The sequence below is a fragment of the Falco rusticolus genome, chromosome 1 (genome assembly GCF_015220075.1).
Source record: "Falco rusticolus isolate bFalRus1 chromosome 1, bFalRus1.pri, whole genome shotgun sequence".
Lineage (NCBI taxonomy): Eukaryota > Metazoa > Chordata > Aves > Falconiformes > Falconidae > Falco > Falco rusticolus.
Window position 1 is genome coordinate 112,076,326 of NC_051187.1, and position 21,615 is coordinate 112,097,940.

Here is a 21,615-nt window from a genome sequence, read left to right on the forward strand (position 1 = left end):
CGTGATGACACCTGCCCGACACTAAGATGGCGGCGGCCGGGAGCGCGGGAGCGCCGTTCCGTGCGGAGCAGGTGATGGCCCCGGCGGGCTGGCCCGGCCGCAGGGGAACCCCTCCGTCATCCTGCTCCGCTGCTTTCCCTGCGCCTGGGCAGTGGCCCTGAGTCTCGCCCCGCGGGTGGGGCAGTGCCTGGCGGTAGCGCGGCCTGCGAGGCGTGCCGGTGGGGGCCGGCGCCCTCCGCCTTCCTGTACCCCCGGGCCCGCAGATCCATAGGGCCGTGCGGGCTGGTACGGCTGCCCATGGCTTTGCGTGCCCGTGTGTGCGTTACTGGTGCTCACTTGAGGCATGGGCGATGTTTGGTGGTTTTTTTAAGAAAAAAAAAGGGGGGGGGGGAAGGGGCGGGAAGCGCCTGTTTGTGGTGGTGCTGTGTTTCTTGTAGGCCCTCACCGTGTAACCTTTGCTTTCTTCAGCTCTAGGATACATCTGCAAGTCCTGAAGGCGGCGTTGGGCCCTCTTACGTAAGCATTGAAAGTTAAAGTGGTAACCATGGCGGTTATAAAAGCGTGCATGTCCGTTCTGATAACTGACGTTTTCTTAAGGGGAAAAACAGTCATGTTGCCATGTGTACAATAAACCGTGAGCTTGTTAGGTCTTTTTTTCTGGGAGTGTTTGCTTTATGAAAGTAGCAGTGTTGAAGCAAAAAAGCTTTAACATGCAGATTTACTGGTTGATTATGAAACTTGGGAGTGCATGAACTTTAAGTGTGTAAAACTGTTTGGTCAGAGACGTGCTGAAATATGTATTATAGAAATTTTAAATTTTAAAAAGTGAAGTGTAACCTGTTTCCAGGACTTGGTCAAACATAAATGTGATGTGTGCTTGACTTGAATGGTGAACACTGACTTTAAAGTTCCTGGAATTATCGGTGGCATAAGGATGAGCATGTTTTTGAATGCTTAGAATTTTGAGGGAGGGTGTTTTTACTAATGCCAGCTAAAATCAAAACGTTTAATCTGTCAGCTTTTTGCGCAACCTTTCTGGTCTATAGTATACATTTTTTGATTATAAATACGTATTATGTTGGGTTTTTTTTTTAGGAAGAGCAAGTATTTACACCCCTCAGAATGCCCAACTCCAACGCTAAATTTCATTGTAACCACAGAGGTGGTCGGGAAGCTGGCAGACGGGAGTTGGTTTCCAGGTCTTTGCAGAGTGCTCAGCATTGCCTGGAGGACCAGGATTTTGGAACTGCATATGCACATTATCTGCTAGTACTAAATCTAGCTCCTGAGTTAAAAACTAGTGTCAAGGTAAGTACTGTTTGAATTGCTTGAAACAATTTTATTTACTGTATTCCTCTTGAGGCTTTGTGACATTTTGTGCTTGTGATTTGTTCTGTGTAACTGATTTTCCTATTCAGTCTTCAAAGCCGAAAATGGTAATAATGGAGATGGCCAGTAACTTGTTTAATAAGATCTGTGTGCCTATGATAAGGGAATTGATAGACTTTCTTTTAGTCTGTGTGTCAAGTAAGTTTAATAAAAATAGGGCCTTGTTAGTATTGGCTTGTAATATTGCATGCATTAATATACATGCAGGCTCTTGTATACACTGGGTGATGATACTGTCTGTGTGGATATCTGAGAGCTTATTTCTGCTTCTTCAAGTGAATCATCTAACTTGGGATGACAGCAAATAATTGTATGCTGCTGCTTAGGGAAGTGAGGGTGTTCACTTGCATGTCAGGATAACTCTAGAAGTTTTCAGGGCTCAGTTCCCTACTTTGGTTTTCAGGGCTCGGTTCCCTACTACCAGCAACTCAGTGGTATGCATTTTATTTTCTAGGAAACGTTTCAGTTTACTCTTTTTAAATGGGCAGAAGAGCTAGATTCTCTGGCACGGATTCAAGATCTGTTTAACTGTTACGAACAAGCACTTGAACTGTATCCAAATGATGAAGTGATATGTAATAGTATGGGAGAACATCTTTTCAGGTTTGTAGTAACGTATATTCAGTTTTTGTAAGGTTCGCATTTGGTATTGTATGTTAATAAGTCCCAGTTCAGTAGAGCACATAAAATGTGCTTAAAAAAAGTAAATGCAAGCATATACCTAATGCTGTATAGTATGTACTGTTGAACTACAAATCTGCTTGTCAGCTTAAAGCAGTCAATGCTAAAATAAATGTTGATAGTCACAGCAAAGGCCAAAAAAAAAAAGTCTTACTAAAGTAAAAACTTAAAAGTAAATGCACTGCCTCCAAATATTTTCTTACAATTTATTAAGGAATTACTGAAAAAAACCCAAAAAAAACCCAACCCAAAACACACCAAAGTTGTGTTAACTATTGTGGTAAATGTACAATTTTCGGAGTTCCTCCTTTTTTTCCTGTTAGATGTCTGAGAACTACTGCCTTTGAATACTGTCTTTTAATTCGGGTCCTTCTTGAGATCATGTGTAACAGACCTTTGAAGTGAAGAAGCTGGTCATGTATACTGTACTGTGTAGGGCTCTTTTTAAATAGTCTGAGCTTATGCTTATATTTATTAGTGTAAAGCCTTCTTTTCCTGCTTTCTCCAAACAATGCAAAACATGGTGCTTTGCTCAGGGTTCTAATTTCAGTTCCAGTCTTAAAATTCTTATAAGACTGGAAATTTAAGGTTGAAATCGTAGCTCGTGGATCCAGATATTTTTAATTAGGTTTGCTTTTGTGATTAGTTTGGCTTTTTTGTTTTTAGGAACAACTCTCTTAGCATTGTATTAAAATGTATGTGTTTCTTGCATTTCATCAATTTTTGGTGTGATTTGAGAATATGCTATAGGTATCATAAAAACTTACTTCTAGTTCACAATTCACTTTCAGAATTGCCACTTAATGCAAGCGCTGGCAACACAGAATTGGGTTGGTTTACAGTATGTTCCAGTTAAATACGTTGAAGTGGTTTTGGGGTTTGTAGCATTCTCTCTGCTGAAAAATCTGTGAGAATGGATTGCAGAGTTGTGGCTGTCATATTGTTGCAGCAGGTTCTTGTAAAACCTGTTCTGGTTTGTGAAAGGATGTAGTGGATGAAGACTGGTGCACACAATGGTATTTTTCAATTACCTTTGTATTTTAAAGTGATTTGATATAGAGCTGTAAATCATTCTTTTTCATAAGGTAATATTAATGTTTTTAAAGACAATCTTTCTAACTAATGCAAAATATTTCCGCTGTCTTTTAATTGATATAAGACCTCTTTACAGACCTGCGGATATTTATAGGTACTTGGCAGCTGAATGCATGCTTCCTATTTGTCATTTTTACTAATAGAATGGGCTTTAGAGATGAAGCAGCTGGATACTTTCATAAAGCAGTGAAGCTTAACCCAGACTTTGCTGATGCAAAGGAGAATTTTTACCGCGTTGCAAACTGGCTTGTGGAACGCTGGCATTTCATCATGCTCAACGATACCAAGAGGAACCTTACTTACCTGAAAGCAATTGAGAATGCTGTCTGCTCAGGGTGCAAATCTGTCCTTGATATAGGAACAGGAACTGGAATTTTGAGGTGTGTCATAAGTGCATGTTTAATATGAACTTAATAGAAACATACTGGTTGTCTAACAAAATTTGGTTGCTAGTGAAAAAAATAGTTTACTTTCATGACTTTATTGAGACAAAACTTAAGGAAGAAAACAAAGCTTTCAGAAGTCAGTGAGTTTAGAGGTTAGTGTTTGGTCGTATTTTTTGAACCCTTTTTTTATTACTTGTTGCAGATGCTTTTTGTGCCAGTAACTGCTATATAAACAATTATTCATGTTGGTTTTGGAGTTGCAATGTCATGTGTCCTGTCTTTTAAGTACTGGGTGGATTTAGCATAGCTGGAGGAGTATTCTTATGCTAGGGTTTGGGGGTTTTTTTGTGATAGTGTACCAAGAGGATATAAATTTCTCCTGTGTGAACACTGATACTGCAGAAATTAGTTCACTTAATGATGATTTTTAGACTTGAACTGTTTTCTTTAGAAATATGAAGCAGACATGGAAATAGAACTTAAAACTCAGTATCTTGTCATGCTTTACCCAAAATGATTGAAACTGAAGGGAAAACCTCTGATCTGATTCTTGTTTTTCAGTATGTTTGCAAAAAAGGCAGGAGCATCTTCTGTCTATGCCTGTGAATTATCAAAAACCATGTATGAACTTGCCTGTGACGTGGTGGCAGCAAATGACATGGAAAGAGAGATCAAACTTTTGCATCTGAAGTCACTTGATATAGAAATCCCAAAGCACATACCTGAAAGGTACGTTGTTGCGTTCTGTTGCGATACTATTTTTAATTTGCTCTTAATTTCAAGAAAATAGAAAATACCCTGTGATTTAAATAGGAAATAACTTTGCCTGGGATACTACCTATAACGTGAGGAGGTTCTCCGTATGTTTTGTTTTTATAGAGCAGTGCAAAATGATAACATGCTCTTTACATCACACTGGTAGATCAGCAGTGTCATAAATGAAGGCATTTACATCTTTGATGATGGGAGCTTTGGGGCATATAAAATTATATTGCAGCAATAGGAAAAGAGAAATTAGGTTACTACATCATGAAAGTGATTTTAACACACTTTCATACCTAACAACTTGTGGCTCACTTCTGTGGCCCACGAATAGGATGTAATAGGGCCTGCAAAGGAGCACTTTCTGGGACATACCAGACCGCTGCAACACCATGTCAACTTCTGCATTTGTCAGAGAGATTGGAAATTGCAGATTGACTGCCTCTTCTGATCAGGGAGTGAGGGAAAACCTCCCCTCCTCTCTGCCCCTTAAGGAGTGCTACTGTGTTTGCAGGTGAGAAGGTGCTACCTGGTGTGCATGGGTTCCTGGTGGCTGGGCTGACTCTAGCTGTCAATGTCAGCACCCTGCCATGGGAGGGATCCATAGGGCTTCTGATGTGATAGAGAGCCTAGAGCGTGGCTTTAGATAGTGGAGTAAAATTCAGTGGAAGGGTATTGCAATTTGTCCTGTGGGAATAGGTTTGGACTGAGCTTTTTGTTTGTATATACGCATCTGCTCACCTGCTTGTATAGCAGAGATCTGTGGGCTTTGGAAAATGAAGTAGCTTATTTTTCAAGTATTCAATAACATCTTCTAAAGCACAGGAAGAGCTACTGTGACAAATCAGCAGCTTGGAATTGCTCTTGGCAAACTGGAATTTGATCAGCATGACAGCTTTCAGTATATGTGATGGAGGCTTTTTATGCTACCCTGCTTCTCCTTGCTTGCTATCCCATTCAGCAGAGGTTTTTCAGGAGGCTCTGGAATTTTTAGCGCACACAAAATCTGAGGGGACTTTTGTTTTGGTATATGCAATGGACTGGTTTATCACTTCACCTCACTGCTACTTGGGATGCAGATTAAACATGGGAAGGAAATAATCCATTTCACTCTTAACTACTACTTTATTAAATGGTATCTGGTGATGGTACAGGTTTATAATCTGAAATGATGAAGCTCCCATGGTTTAGCATGCCAGTCCAGCCGTGTCTAGTTGTGGCAGCTGAGCTACAGTAACTGGTCATATGTGTCCTCCTAATTGTATATGATGAGTTACTGTATGTCACGTGTCAGGAATGAATTGTTACTGTTCTGGAAATGGCTTCTCTTATGCTGTGTGTTTTTTGGGTTAAATCCAAAGGAATTTAACATTGTAGGGTCCATTAGTCTGCATAGTAATTTTACTGTGCTTTGATTATAGTTCTGGGGTGGGTTTTTTTTTAATTCCTTTTGAATACACACAGACACACATGGATACATACTCTTGCATAAAATTCAGACAAACCATGTATTTTGCAGTATTATTGGCTGTATGCCCAGGCTGAAACATCTTCCTGTTTTGGCTAGATACTTCCCACACAATTTATTTATAAAATGTTGAACAAGAAGCTTTATGGCAAACTCTTGATCAATATTTATTCTCTTTTATCTGCGTCTTGAGTAACTTCTACCAACAATTCAAAATGTGTCATCTGCTGGAAGAATTAAATTGCCCATCTGTATTGAAACTTCAGAGCACTGGTAAAAATTTCAGTTTGAGCTTACATTGGTATGGTGGGTTTTTTTTCTTTAGAAGAAAGAATGTTAACAGGAGTGTGTGTTATACATTCTATTTCACGGTGTTCTTTTTCTTATTTAGAGTTTCCTTGGTAGTCACAGAAACGGTTGATGCTGGATTATTTGGAGAAGGAATTGTGGAGAGCTTGATACACGCTTGGGAACATCTACTTTTAGAACCAAAGGTAGGTGCTGTGGTATGTATAAACAGGTTTCCTGTTTTGTTTGATATGTATTAGTGCATGCGTGTGTACTCACAGACATATGTGAATGAGGAATAACTATCTTCTAATTTTCCTACCAATTTAAATTTTTTAAATGAGTGATCTGGGTATGTTGGATGAATTTGATTTAGTGAAAGGCAATGAGACAGCTGCATAAGGCATACTTCTGTGACTTCGTGTTCTGAGTAGACAGGTACTTGCAATGCATGTTTCCCTGATGTAACCTTACATCATACACTCCTACATCATACGCTCTTGATCACAATTCATTCCTTTTTTCCACACATACTCCCCTGTTTTTCCCCACTACCTTTGTAAGTGACACCAAAAGGGTTTGTGGGTGTTTTAAAGGCACTGTTTTCCTGCAAGCTTGATTGCAACTCTGTCATTTTGAGATACCCAACTAGCAGCAGAAAGTCATGCCAGTCTAAGCAGGAAATACTGAGTTACGGTAAAATTATTTCTCATCTTAACACTAAGGAGTAGTCAACTGTTATCTGATAAATATGCCATGTTCTTATGCTCTTCATTTATTTTTGCCAACTTTAAACGTTTTTTTAGAAGACTGAACAATTCTACTGGATCTGTGATTTTACTTCATGTATTTTGTATTTTAGCATACATTAAGCAAAGTAATATGACAGGGAGTCTTATATAGGTTAACCTCTGTTAGGTCTTAGGAAATAGAAGGACTTTGCTCTTACTTTGATGTGGCCTTGATTCCAGTTAATTTAAAAAAAGAAGTCTTATCTGGCTGAAACCTTTTGTATTGTATTGGACTGAAACTGATGACCTCTAGTGTTAAGTATAGGAATGACGCATAAAGGAAAGGCCCTCGAATGTTACAGTGTATTCTAACCGAATACAAATTAAAAAACACTTTTAGAGTTACATAGAGGAAGTAGTAGACTGAAAAGTAAAGCTGATGCATGGATATATTAAAGTGCAGTATTTAAGAAACTCCTTTAATGGTTAACTGGAATGACAAAGACCGGGCTATACTAGTCACTAAGAACTCACTGATGTTTTCACTTTAATCCTGAATAGCTCATTAATATGTAACCTAGGCTTTGCAGTAACGATAGAAATAGGTTACTGTCTCACTGCATGTTGTTGTTCATGATTTCACAGCCTAAAAATCGAGATGTCCATACTGGAGACTATGGCAGAGTTATTCCTGCAAGTGCTACGATATTTGGGATGGCAGTGGAGTGCAAAGAGATACGTAGGCATCACAGGTATGTTTAAACTCCAGCACAGTTTGAACCCATATTTGTTACTTGGGAAGAGAAACCAGTGGCTTAAATTGAGGACTTTTCATTTACTGTCGCTTTATTTTTTGAATGGTTGGTTATCTGTTTCACTAAACAGATTTCTGCTCTTGCCCTCCCCACCACTTTTCCAGGCTCCCCCACCCTCCACCCCAGTTTTGTGGTTCAGACATTTTGGATCACTTAATCAGAAACTCTTGATTTTCAGTTATGCAGAATTACATGCCTCTATCACATACTAAAGAAATTTAATTCCTTAATAGTAAAATTATTTCTCAATTTTTCTATTGGAGATTCTTAGATTGACATGTGGCCTTTATCCTTATTTTGTATTTTTTATGATCTGCTCCATACCTTGCTGCTGGATTTTACCCTTTTAAAAGATGAGGACAGGATTTTGTAAAGCCTAAGTGTTAATAACTCCACCTAACATTGTCCTTCTGAATATGTGCCTTGCCTAATTCTGAACTAGCATACAGTAGGGTTTCTTTGCTGAGACCACTTCTGACTCTGTATCAATTACTTTCATACTCGTTTTTGTTCTTGTCTTCTAGAACAGCATCCCTTTATGGAGACAGTCTCTGTCTGAGAGGTTTGGATTTGGTGTATTTTGTTTAGGATTAATCTTAACTGCAAATAAAAGAAAACACTAACTTTTACAGGAGCTTCAGTGTACTGGATGAAAAATAGCCAGGCTGCATCAGTGATTTTTCTAATGCAGAGCTGGACAATGGCCAGAAAGAGACAGAAGTTCCCATAGTAAATAGTCATAGAAGAACTATTTTTCTAGGAGAATTTAATTATTCGTTAATCAGAAGATAGGTTTTTGCCTTGAAACATTGTATTGACTGTTCCTTACAAAATGGAAACAGGATGAAAGTTAATGTGTGGTTAACTTTGGATTGTTGAATTAACGATTTATTCTAATAGTGCAGCTTAAGGTCAGGTGGCTAGCAGGACTGAAATGATTGCCACAAATTAATTCTATGCTCTAGGAAGAAGAATATCACTTCTAAATTTTCTGCCTTTATAGTTTGAGATTCCTTTTTGCTCCGGTAAGAATACCTGTCTTAAGTCTATTTCAACAAGTACTGTTAAGATTTATGTAAAACACTTGCTTATTCTCATATTTAAACGATTCAGATCTCTTTGAATTATTCTGATGGACATGTGTCCATGTTTCCTTCAGTGTTTTCAAGATCTACAGCAAAACTTTGGGGCTTGGATATGTTTTTTTGAGCAGGATGCCTAATGAAATAGCATTGTGAAAGTACTCTCTTCTCATGCTTTTTTAATGATTTAGTAGTTTGTCTTGTACAATTAATGCAACTTTTCTTTGAGCTTTTCCTCATTATTTAAGTTGTTTTTTGAGAGGTTATAAGTAAGTAGATGTAGAGCCCAGAAATCTGTGAATACCTGTGGGGTTTCTTCCCTGAATATATTTAAAATTGTGCTTTAATCTGTCATCAAACACTGATTCATCTTGCTGAGGAAGGGAATTGCCTTTTCCTCCAGTCTTGCATATCACAGTTACCTGTGTCTGATCTTCTGCCTTGTATTCTGACCCTTTGTTTTAGCAGTTTTAAGTTAACGCTTCATTTCATGTGCTCTGCTTGTTTTTAGGATTATTTTTTTTCCAAGGATGTAGTGGAATTTAGATAAATCATACCAGTTTACTTATAATTCTTCTTCTGGTGCATGTGACAAAAAGTTTTGTGCTGGTTTACCCCTTATTGTAGCTTCGTTACTTGATGTTTTAGTGATAATTGTGATGCTTCTTTACTATAGCTAGTGCTGCTTATACCCATTGCTCATCTTCCCTAGAAGGACTGTAGGACCAAACTCTGTTGTGGTATTATGTTGTTTGGTGGGGTTTTTTTATGGTTAGCTTTACTTTTTCCTGAAGTCATTGCTCTATCTTTGAAGTGATTGTTCTGCATCCATATGAAATGTGTTTACTTTCAGAAGGACAAATGAACTGACAAATCTGTAAGCAGACTTGATTCCTACTAAGAATAAATCTAGACTTCCACAAAACTCTTTAAGATCCTAGAGTATACTACATACTGTTTTTCAAGTTTGAACTGCATGTCTTTCAAGAGTTATATATAACAGTAAGACAGTATTCTAAGAGAACATAGGTCTGCTCCATTAGTGCATCTATATTTAAACCCATATTCTGACATATTTTATTCAAAATGATAATTTACTAATTTAAGTGACTGTAAGAATTGCAGGTTTCAGGGGTCTTTTTTTAATGTTTAATTTTTAGTCAGTTAGGCCCCAGAAAGAGAGGCAATAAAGTGGCTCTACATCTGTGTGTGTGCGTTGAAGCCAGAAAGATTCATGATAATGAATAATAACAACTTGCTGACCTCTTCCACAATACAGGCTTCGTACAGCTGCTGTTCCATTTTAGTTGTAGTATTTATTTTAAAATAATACATGGATTCAGTTCCAAATGAAGAAGAGTACATTCTCATGCGTGTTGTTGAAATATCTAAGTTACTTCTCTGAGCAGGTGAGAGGATTGTAATTGTTGGTAATGGTGTATTTTCTAGTGTTTATTGTGAAGGACTTGCTGCTTTGTGCTTGCTATACATCACATACACTTATATTGCTAGCCAATCTGCTCCAAAGATGGAGTTAGATTATTTTTTTTGTGTTTTAGCTACGTACAATGGTCAAAATATATTTGCCTAAGAAGCCAGGTTATGACAAAAAGTAGCTTACTTGGTTCTGTGATTGGGAGCTTCAAGGAGATGACTGTATCTGATGAAAATATTGTCACACAGTTTGTCTAGGCATACTTAGCTGTAGGGAGGGACAGCAGGTTCCTGAGAAAATGATTCAGAATTAAAAATAGTTCTAGAAATAGAAATATAATTAGTTTACATTTGAACTTTTGAGTGCTAGATCTCACTATAAGAATGTAGATCTGTTTGATAGCTGTCACTGAAATGGGAAGGACTGGCTTCTTCACAGTCAAATGTACTTCTTCAGAATAATCTACTGTAGCTTGTGCAAGATTAGTCTCATTTAACTTTCTGATTTGTACTTTGAAAATGAGAATATATCTTAAGTCCTCAAACCTGACATGGACAGCATTCAAGTAATTGTTTTAAAGCAGTTAAAGCATTTTTTCTTCTTTGAAGATTTTCATATAATGTTGTTTCTGGAAACCTAATTGATAATCTCTCTCACAAGAGAGAATGTGTCTATTTTGAATGTTCAAAGCCTTTTCCACAAGAAGTCAATGCTGGGATTTTCTTTGCAGCTACGTAACTATGAAAAGTGCCTTACTCTGCATAGATTGTGTTGGATAAGTATATAGAGGTACTGCAAAATGAAAGTTTTATGTCAAAGAGACTCCAAAAACGCATTTTCCTGTAGTGTATCTATCTTTGACTATCCTGTTCACCTGAAACACCTTCATTATCTGTCTAATGCAGAAGCAAGCTTTATTTGTTTGTATTATCACAGGGTATATTATTCTTTCTAGTGCTCTGTCAGGACTCAGTGAGTTGTGCTTAAGGTGGCAAAAAGTCTGTGGCCTTTGACAAAGGACGTAGTGGGCTTCTCAGTTTAGTGGCAGTATTCAGTTCTGATTCTTGAGAGTGATGTGCATTTTCAATGCTTTAGGGCTGCTCTGAACATAACAAACCACCCTCCCAGAATTGTTTTGCTATTTTTTTTTTTTCAGTTGTTCTATTCTTACACTCTGATAGTTTAAAAGTATTCAGCAAGCCTGGGAAGAATTTCCTTTGGGTTTTTTTGTCAAATTATTTGAAGTTTCATTTCTTCCCTTTTTTTCTTTACCCCTAGAGTGGGAATGCAAGAAGTTGCTGGTGTGTGCTTGTCGAATTCAGTGCAGTTCTTTAGTCCAACATACACTTCTGCTGGTTCAGAGGAAACTGTTGAACCTTACACCACTGAGAAGCTCAGTCGTATTCCTGGAGGTTACGTACCTCTGACAGAACCCTGTCAAATAATGACAGTAGATTTCAACAATCTGCAGGTAATGATTTTTTTTTTTAATGTCCTTTATAAGTAGTCTATTTATAAATAATGAGTCTCCCATATCTTTCTTGCTTTCTGGGTTCAATTTCAGAACAGTTCACAAAAGCAAAGTTGGCAGGGCTGCACTGAAATCCTCTGGTGGTTTTGATGCTTGTCTGGTTGTGTGCTGGTGTGATCATATGATAGTCTATGAGTTTTTGAAGGGTGGGAGCGGTGGGGTTGTTTGTTGTAGTTTAGGGAGCTAAACTAGCTCACTATAGGATGAAACAACTGCCAGCCTCAGTACAGGGAGGAGGAGGAAGAATGCAATAGACCCTCTTAAATGATTTATGTAGTTGTGGAGCTGACTTTAGTTTATTCCTCAAATTCAGAGCCTTCAAATGGCTATTAAAGACAAAAGAAAAAGGATTTATTTTACATCTGGCGTAAAAATGTCTAAGTGTTGATGGGTAAGTGTAAAAGAGAAGTGAGATGAAGAAATTATCTTGTCCTATTCAACCATTTTGATTCCACCCTTCAGCTCCTTTTGGTATCTTAAGATATTTCTGTTATATGGCATTCTAAAATATGGTAGCATTATTTTGTGTATCTTGCACAAAATACATTTGTATGTGTGTACTAAATAGGCCTGAACTGTAAGGCAAGAACCTCGGCCACTTGCAGCTGAGCACACTAAAAAGATGATATATCTGATCTTTGGTTTTTTTTTTGCTCATTGACCTGTGGTGAGGAGTTAGCATTGAGTCAGAGCTTAAAATAGATTCTGTTGTATAAATGAAATTACTCTTGGCGACTGCTGGCCAGGAATTGCAGTGTTTCTGAATCAATAGCTTTTCCTAGTTGGCTTGTCTGATACCCTGAGATAAAAAATGAAATAAGACAAAGCTCTTCAGTATATTACTGGGGGTGATCTCGGTGTCACCTGGTGTTACTTCTGCTTCTAGCATCAATAACAAACTATTACGCTCATCTGAGACATGCCTATTCTTAAGCATCTGCCTGTTGGCATACATGTAAAGATAATTTTAAAGTGTTCCTTTTATACTGTGTTTCAGAACTGCTCCTTTCGAAGTTTCAATTAGACTAATGTAGTGTTCCTGTCATGAAATGGGAAGATACCATAAGTAAAGGGAAGGAATGCAGTTAGTTTATGTGGAAGCATTGGTTTGTTGTTACTTTGTCACTGCGCAAATACGGCAGTTCTAGATACTGGTAGGTTACTTTCAGTCTAGGTTTTTTTGTGGAACTTTATTTATTTACTTTTGTTATGACAACACCCGAATGTTCAATCAGTGCAGCTAAAAAAGAAAAAAGAATTATCTGTGCTCCTGTTGGAATAAAATAAATCTTATACTTACAAACACTAGGAGAATTACCTACTAAAGATTGAAATCCAGATAAGTCATTTAGCACTAGTTAAGTGATTTCAAAGACCTATTTTCTAAATTTGTATTTCAAAGAATGAGAGGCATGTTATATCTATTCTTCTTGTACTAACTATCCAGAACTAAAATGACAGAACTGAGGAACAGACATAAAATATGGTACAACAGTGTTTCTTAAATAGGAGTCTTCAAAGACATCAGTACTGATCAGAAATAATTATAGCAAGTCAAAATTAAAAGAAAAAAAAGCAGTTGAGTTGTGCTGATTACTTTATTACTGCTAATATTAGGAGCAGCAGTTCAGTTCCTCCCAGGCAGGGGAACAAAATGTGGCTATAATTACAGGCTGCAGACATTGCATCTAGCCAGGTACTACCTGTATGCATGTTTGTTGGCAGCAGATCAGTGCCACTGGGAGTGGAAGTGAGTGTTTACCTCAGCAGCCAATAATTAAAGCTCAGTCTCCCTTTTAGGCCCTAAGGGAACTGTGCTTTTGCCAACAATTACAGATTCTATTTCTCATGGGAAGCTACTGTATGGAATATTTGAGAAATTCTGGATCAAGACATAAGAAATTCGGGAACTGTAGTTTTTCTGTAGTTTTTCCTTCTATTTGTAGTCCCGTTTACTTTTTCTTAATGCAAGTTACCTTTTTCACATTCAGAGGATATGTGTGGCATAGCATGATTTTGGGTTTTTACTGCCTATTCCTGCATCATTGCTTTATTTTCTTTGCTGTCTCTTTAACTACATTAGTTGATAAATTGCCTTCCTAATATGCTAGAGCTCTTTGAGTCCGTAATTGTCATAAATAATAGAAACAGGTTTATGCAGTGGACAAATGTGAAGAATAAATGTGGCATAAGCAGCATGGTAGAGAGCAGGGAAGACTGAAATAACTGCCTTCAAGTGTGTTTTTAAGTGCTGTGGGCCACAAGATAGGGATGTAATGTTAGTTACTAGAACCAGTGGATGAGAACCTTGGGCCTGCTGCTTTTACAGAGTAATTAGGAAGAATATTTTTAATATCAAATACACTTCTAAACAGCTATAACTTCCCAGAAACTGAGAAACAGATGCATACTTGTGCTCTTAACGGCCTTGCTTCAAGGGGGTTGTTGCCAGCAAAGCTTCAATTTACTCTTCGCTCCAGTTGAGGATGTACAAAAAATAGTTAACAGCAAAGCACTTTTGATTGAAGAGCAGTGAGATCTTATTATGAACTTTGTTAGCATCCAGTAATTTTAACACATACATTGTTCAGCTACCTTTCAATTGTGAGAAGAGGGGTAGACCAGCTGTTGGAGAATACCAAATGAGAATGAAGAGGGAAAAATAAAAAAATGCATTATGCGAGAGCTACCCACGTTCTTAGGGTGGAACTGTTCCTTTGCCCTGTGGCTCAAAACTTAGAGAGGATGAATGTTTACATAAGCAGATCTGGAAGCTGATAAATGCCTAGGAATGCTGTTACTAAGCAGAATGGTTGTGACTGAGACAATCTTTGGTCCCTAGTGCTTGACCTCCTTTTAATTGTTTTATGCCAGAATTGTCTAATTGGAGAATTTATAACCTGATGTCTTCAGGAGAGATCTTAGTTCTTATCAGTAGTGAAATACTCTGTGCCTGATATTTTGCACAAAGCCTATAGCCCAGGTAGCAGAGAAAATATCGTCAATGATGTGTGACTTTGGTTTTGTAATGATTTTGCTGAGCCTCTGTTTGAGCAAATTTAGTGCTTACATACAGTATTTCTAGAATTGATTTAACACAGGTTTTAAGTGAAGGATATGCCTAAGCATTGGCCTGAATCTAGCCCAAAAGACTGGCTCAGTTTTTATTACTTCTCATATGACAAGCCTTGCCAGTCTAAAGCCTTTCTTGCAGTTTTCAGTGTATGTTCTTAGATGTAGGCATGGTTGTTTTAATGGCTGATGGATGCAGGTTGGTCATATGGGTAATTGCATTTGCATGTGGGAACACAAGTCCATGTGCTAGTGAGTACTAATGATAATAGGTATTGTAGTGGCTTGTTAATTTCAGGTTTCTGTTGGGTGTCCTTATGGATAGGTGCAGAAATTTGGGTAACTTTGTATAATTTTTTTTATCATTATTTATGGAAAGAAACTGTTACACAATTATTTTTTTTCCCCTCTTTCTATTCTGGTCAGGAACTGAAAAGCCTTGCATCTAGAAAGCCCTGGAAGCTCAGTCTGCCGGTCACTGAAGGAGGAATACTAGATGCTGTTGTGGTGTGGTTTGTATTACAGCTCGATGATGAGCATGCTCTGTCTACAAGTCCCAGTGAGGAAACATGTTGGGAACAGGCAGTCTATCCTGTGCAGGGCCTCCTTGGTATGTCCTGTGGATTTTCTTGTTGTGGTATATTAGCTTGGTTTTATTTTGATTTTGAGCTAGTTAGGTTATTTCAGAGATTAGGAAGTGGCAGCAAATACGATTAGAAGTTCAATAGCAGGTAGCTGTGAGATGGCTCCCAATTGTGTTTCTGGATCTGTAGTCCACAGTCCCTGCATTGAGGCTTGTTCATGGGACTCTGTTATGAAGTAGATAAGGGATCTGCTTAGAATCAGGGACAACGCTTTTCCTTAAGTTGGGGGGGGGGTTTCTAAACTGAATTAAATGCATTGTGGAGCAACTCCAAAAAGTGGGGCTACTGACTGGCTCTACCTAGTCAAGATACAACTTGCAAAAAGGAAGTGGGGGAGGTGATGTAGGAATTTCTAGCTGCTGCTGCCACAAAACTAAACATTCCCACATACCACTCACCCCCATTTTGGACTCCAGTACTGTTCCGCACACACCGTGGCAGTGTCATTTCCAGCAGCCTCTACTCTTCATCTATCCATTTTCCATTGTCCTGTTTTAGAATCTTAGAATATCTTGAGGTGGAAGGAGCCCGTAAGTATCGTTGAGTCCAAACTCCCTACTCCTTGTGGGACTACCTAAAACTAAAGCATGTGATTAAGAGCATTGTTGCTGTGCTTGGTGCTGTGATCACTTCCTTGGGAATTCTGGTCCAGTGACTGCCCACCCTCAGTAAACAACCTTTTCCTAAGGTCCAGTCTGAATTTCCCCGATGCAGCTTTGTACCATCCCTTTCCGTTGCCCCCACTCTGAGGAAGTTGTAGGCTGTGATGAGGTCACCCCTCAGCCTTCTCCAAGCTGAACAAATGAAGTGACCTCAGCTGCTCCTTATGAGTCTTGCCCTCAAAGAGTTTTACCATCTTGGTCATCCTTCTGTGGACATACTCTTCACAGTTTGATGTCCTTCTCATATTGAGGTGTCCAAACCTGCACACAGTACCAGAGGTAGGGCCACACCAGTGCAGTGTGGAGTGGGACAGTTGCCTCCGTTGACTGGCTAGCCGGGCTGTGCTTGATGCTGTCCAGGACACAGATGGCCCTTTTTGCTGTCAGGATACACTGTTGACTCATACTCAGTTTGCCATTCACCCAGACCCCCAGGTCTCTTTCTGTGGGGCTGCTTTCCAGCCTCTCACCCTCCAAATGGTACGTATAACCAGGATTAACTCGTCCTAGGTGGGGAATCTGGTGCTCACTCTTGTGAAATTTCATGCGGTTGCTAGTTGCCCTGCTCTCTAGTCTATCCAGATCTCTCTGTAAGGCCTCTCTACCCTCAGGTTAGTCCACAGCTGCTCCTAATTTAGTATCGATAGACAGTAGGGGCAGCTGTGCCACGGACAGGTTCAGCTGAAAGTGTAGAGGGGAGATACAGACTACATTGCTATTGATAGAAATGGTTGTCAAACTACAGCATTTTTTATTTTGAAATTCTGGTCTGTATCAGTGGATTTACTTTCTTAGCATACATAGAGAGTGTCTGAAGACCACCTTGACCTGTACACTGTAAATACTCCAGTAAAATTTATTTTGAATAAATTACCCTTTCTAAACCATAGCTGTTGTTTTCCATGTAACTACAAATTTACCTTCCTCTGGAGGTATTAAAGTGTAAATATTTAATATTTAGCATTTTAAAACAAAAGCGATTTCTTTACTAGTATGTCCTTTTTTTTTTTCTGTTCTGCTGTTAACAGAACACTTAAAGTAGTGTTTATTTATCATGAAGAGGCTTATTTTGAGTATAAATGGAGTTTGCCTAGTGTGGGACAGTTTTAAGGTGAATTTTAATGCACAATCGCAGGTTTCAGCTTGTGGGCTACAGACAAGCAATTTTTTCATACACACAAGTAACAACTAAGGAGAAAATGAGATAATGGGGGTGTTGTGGGGTTGTTTGTTTTTTTTTTTTTAAGTACTGTATGTCTGCTTCGTTGCTGTTTTCAGTAAAGTAACTGATGTGACTTTTTTTGTGATGTTTTGCCAAGATTATTCTGTGAAGACTGGAGATACTGTGATGATGGAAGTTTGCTGCCAAGACTGCTACTTGAAGATCCAGAAAATTTCCTCTTTGACTTCAGAGTGTGAGATGGATTTCAGTGACAGAGATGACACACAGAGTTTGGGCAATGAGGCTGAATTATGTAATGCTCTGGCTGGTCTTCAAACAACTAGCGAACAGGATGGCAACGGTCAAGTATGTGTATTGGAATCCACAGAAATAGCCCTGCTGAACAACATACCATACCATGAATGCTTTAAAGCTGCTATGGGCAAAGTGCTGCTGTCGTTAAATCCAAGTAAGGACTTGCAGTCAATGGATGTCGATGGACATGGCAGTGGGATGAACCTCCAAGAGAATCAAAACAAGAGCTTTCTAGATGTGGCTTCTGATCCTTTGTACATTTTGGATGTGTCTGAAGGCTTCTCCATCCTGCCAATTATAGCTGGCAAACTTGGACCAGTTAGAACCTACAGTTCTGTTGAGAAAGAACAGCATCAGGCAGCACTTAATGTAATTTCAGAAGCTAACCATTTCCCTAAGGAAACATTAGAGTTTTGGCTCAGCCACTTAGAAGATGAAAGTGTGGTGTTACAGAGACCCAAATCAGACAAGTTGTGGAGTATTATTATTTTGGATGTTATAGAGACATCAGGTTTAATCCAGCAGGAGGTGATGGAAAAGGCTGCAATATCCAGGTACTGTATAAACGGGCAAAAGTATTCCTAGGAATCTGAAATTACCTGAAAACTTCTAAAAATACTTCTAACTACAGAATTACTGTCATGTTGGTTCTGTAGAGCAGGAAAAGCATGGTTTTTGACTAGATTGAACCTTACAGAGTGTTATGAGCGTGATCATTGTATACATGTAAGTTTATAAAAAGTGTCAAGATTTCACTTTCATATATTACTTCATGTTTTGTGTGCAAGAATATGAATGGAAGGTCTTATTGCTTGTTCTGTCAGAAGTTCCCAGGATAGCCAGCATCTTAGTGATAACTGAGGTAGCTTCTTTTAGTGCAAGGTCACAAAAACCCAGATTCACATATGTGTCGGAACTGTGGTTGGAACAAACTGGTACTGCTAAAAGACAAACACATGGTGTTAGGCCAGCCATGGAGGCAGCAACGAAGTTATCCACGGCAGGAGGGATGGGAAGGAATGCAGCGAAAGAGAAATGAAATAATGGAAACGGGTAGCAAAAAAAGTAAATGTCAATCCCCTTTTGTGGGGCTAGGGAATCTTCTCTGTTCATCTCCATGCTTAGTGATGGCAGAATATTCCAGATGATTTATGTTCATTACATTTTCTATGTGTTTAATAAATCTTTAGATGACTTTTTTTTTTGCTCTAAGAACGAATGGGAAATTACTCTGACTTTTGTCATTTGCAGACTCAAATCTGTTTGCATGAAAATACATTGAATAGTGCAGTGCTTAGCTACCCGATTGCTATGAAAAGAGGCCTGCTGTAGGAAAAGGAGACTTAAAACAATCTGTGGTGAACTGGAGATGTATAACATACTGAATGAAAGTTTCTGTTATATTGCTGCTCTCAGCAGTGGGATATTCTGTAGCAGAAGACCAAGCAAGGCTCAGGTATTTTTTTCAGGAAAAAAAATGCTGTCTCCTATATTGCTGTCAATTTTGGTTAAACGCTTAAAGAAGGGCAACTTAAATTCTCATCAGGTTTTGTTTCCCTGTCGCTGTCATAGAATCACAGAATCATTTGGGTTGGAAGGGACTTAAAGATCATCTAGTTCCTACACCCCTGCAGGCAGGGACACTTTCCGTTAGACCAGGTCACTCAAAACCACGTCCAACCTCAGCTTGAACACTTCCAAGGATGCCCAGCTTCTCTGGGCAACCTGTTAGTGTCTCGCCACACTCACAGTAAAGAATTTCTTCCTAATATCTACATCTACCCTCTTTCAGTCATAAGCCATTACCCCTTGTCCTATCACAACAGGCCCTACTAAAAAAGTTTTTATAAGCCCCTTTAGGTACTGGAAGGCTGCTATAAGGTCTCCTTGGAGCCTTCTCTTATCCAGGCCCAACAACCCCAACGGTCTCAGCCTATTTTCATAGGAGAGGTGCTCCAGTGGACCTCCTCTGGACTCATTCCAACAGCTCCATGTCCTTTGTATGTTGGGGGCCTCAGAGCTGAATGCAGCACTCCAGTTGGGGTCCCATGACAGTGGAGCAGAGCAGGAGAATAATCTCCTTTGACATGCTGATTGCACTTCTTTTGATGCAGCCCAGGTTTTGGTTGGCTTTCTGGGCTGCAAGCACACCATTATTGGGCCACGTTGAGCTTTTTGTCCACCAGCACCTCCTGAAGGCTGCTCTCAATCCCCTCTCTGCCCAGCCTGTATTTTCTGGGGGTTGCCTCGACCCAGGACTTCGCTGCCTACTTAGCCAGTGCTCCCCAGCACTATGTACTTCCTGACTTTCTTTCATTAAGCATTTCTGCAAGTCCTCTGGTATTAAGTGCTGGGGCCATAAATAAAGCCCATCTTCAAGTGTTACTGTATCCAATAAGGATACTGAGAAGAGATTACTTAGTCCTAGTACTATTGACAGATTTTCTTTTTTTTTGTACGATACAGCTGTCTGGCCAAATGGGATCAAACTCAAATGCTTCTGAGCACTTGACTGCAGAGGAGGAACTAATGTTTCTTAAATGTACTTGATGACCTTTCATTCTTGTTGAATGGTATGCTTTAGAGGTGAAATCTCTCTCATTTTGCAGATGTTTACTTCACAGTGGAGGAAAGATTTTCCCACAGTATGTTTTGGTGTATGGGATGCTTGTAGAATCGGAGTCTCTGTTGCTGGAGAGTGCTGTTCAAGGAACAGAACCAACTCTTGGGTTTAATGTAGCCCCTTTTATCAACCAGTTCAAGGTATGATGTTGGTGGGTGTCTTCCAGACATACTTCAAAACCCTGCAGCTGTCTAGCTGTTTTGTTTTGGTGTGAACTGCAAGGAAACTGAAGACCTCACAAGTTTTGTATTGTTCAATTTAGCATGAGAGGTTTATGTGACCAGACAGGGACCTAGATAAACTAAAATGGGTAATACTTGTTTTAAAACTGGTGGGGGAATCATCTGAGTAATAAGATGCAGTATTACTGTATAGAGGAGTGGCTGTGCTGTTACTACCTCTTTCATCACTTTGTATCCCAACAGTCACATTTCAGAAGGGATTAGAAGGGTGTATTTTGCATTTTGGCTGGCATTACAGTAATTACTAGAATCTTCTGCATTATAATTAAGTCTTCTAACTCTTCACTTTTTAATGGCTATTGATGTCTAAATATGTTATATACTCCTAGGTACCTGTTCGTGTGTATTTGGATCTCTCCACATTACCGTGTCTACCCTTGAGCAAGCCAGCAGAGCTTTTAAGGCTTGATCTCATGAACCCTCTGTTGAACAGCTCTAGCAGAGAAGTGAAGGTAAGTTGCATATATGTAAAGTTAGAGGTGCACTTAACTGCTGTTCTGCAGAGCTGCTCGTTAATTGCTCACCTTGGCTGAAAATTTCAATACAGAATTTACTTGTCTGCAAGTATCTGAAGTAGATTGAAATGGTGATGATGGAAAAAAAAACCTACTGTATTTTCTTAGTTCTTTGAAAAGGGTTAACTGACTTAATATTTTAAATATTTTTAGGTACATATCTGTAAGTCTGGCCAAGTCACTGCAATTCCCTTCTGGTATCACATACATCTAGATGAAGACCATAGCTTGAACACATCTGATGAGTCCTCGCACTGGAAACAAGCTGCAGTTGTTCTTGATGAGCCCATCCAAGTTCAGGCTGGAGATGAGCTTGTGCTTGATGTTCAACACCATAAAAGCAACATTAGTATTACAGTTAAACGGTGAAGAATGTTGTGTACAACCTGATTTATGGTTAATTGCATATAGACTGTTCATAACATCACAGATGTTAACTTATATTAAATTCTAAATTTTATCTACTGATCCAGCAGGCTCTTGTGTTGCTTGAATTGTAAATACTTAAGGTCCACTGAGGGACTAAAACTTGCACTATTAAGGGTACTTTGCCAAGCAGTTGGGGAAGGTGCTGTCTACACTACAGCAAAAAACCTGGTTGCTACATATTGCAGCAATTAAGGCAGCAAGAGAAGTCTGCTCCTACTGCTCTATCAGCTGTAGTAAGGAAAAAAGCATCCAGATGCTTCTGCCAGAAACAGCTGTGGCTGTTCAGGA

At 39.1% G+C, this 21,615-nt stretch overlaps 1 protein-coding gene across 4 annotated transcripts; it reads left to right on the top strand.

Moving 5' to 3' along the window:
• Position 1: 1 nt before the first annotated feature.
• On the top strand, positions 2-21,366 carry PRMT9 (protein arginine methyltransferase 9). Of its 4 annotated transcripts, none has more exons than XM_037396458.1 (14): positions 2-71; positions 469-516; positions 1,096-1,308; positions 1,844-1,992; positions 3,309-3,545; positions 4,113-4,280; positions 6,173-6,275; positions 7,446-7,552; positions 11,411-11,603; positions 15,162-15,345; positions 17,361-18,072; positions 20,128-20,281; positions 20,713-20,835; positions 21,052-21,366. In XM_037396458.1, the coding sequence occupies exons 3-14, from the start codon at positions 1,123-1,125 to the stop codon at positions 21,265-21,267; spliced, it is 2,532 nt and encodes an 843-aa protein (XP_037252355.1). In that variant the 5' UTR covers positions 2-71; positions 469-516; positions 1,096-1,122; the 3' UTR covers positions 21,268-21,366. The 4 variants fall into 4 exon arrangements, 3 of the variants coding, with proteins under 3 accessions (XP_037252355.1, XP_037252364.1, XP_037252378.1); XM_037396467.1 differs by lacking the exon at positions 2-71 and adding an exon at positions 109-175; XR_005105641.1 differs by lacking the exons at positions 20,713-20,835; positions 21,052-21,366 and adding an exon at positions 18,770-18,974 and having other exon boundaries at positions 20,128-20,235.
• Positions 21,367-21,615: the final 249 nt, after the last annotated feature.

Excerpts from the sequence above, each read along its gene's own strand:
- PRMT9 (XM_037396458.1), top strand. The coding sequence starts at position 1,123 with ATGCCCAACTCCAACGCTAAATTTCATTGTAACCACAGAGGTGGTCGG. Across the intron at positions 7,553-11,410 it reads GAGATACGTAGGCATCACAG|AGTGGGAATGCAAGAAGTTG; the intron begins GTATGTTTAAAC and ends CTTTACCCCTAG. Across the intron at positions 15,346-17,360 it reads TCCTGTGCAGGGCCTCCTTG|ATTATTCTGTGAAGACTGGA; the intron begins GTATGTCCTGTG and ends TGTTTTGCCAAG.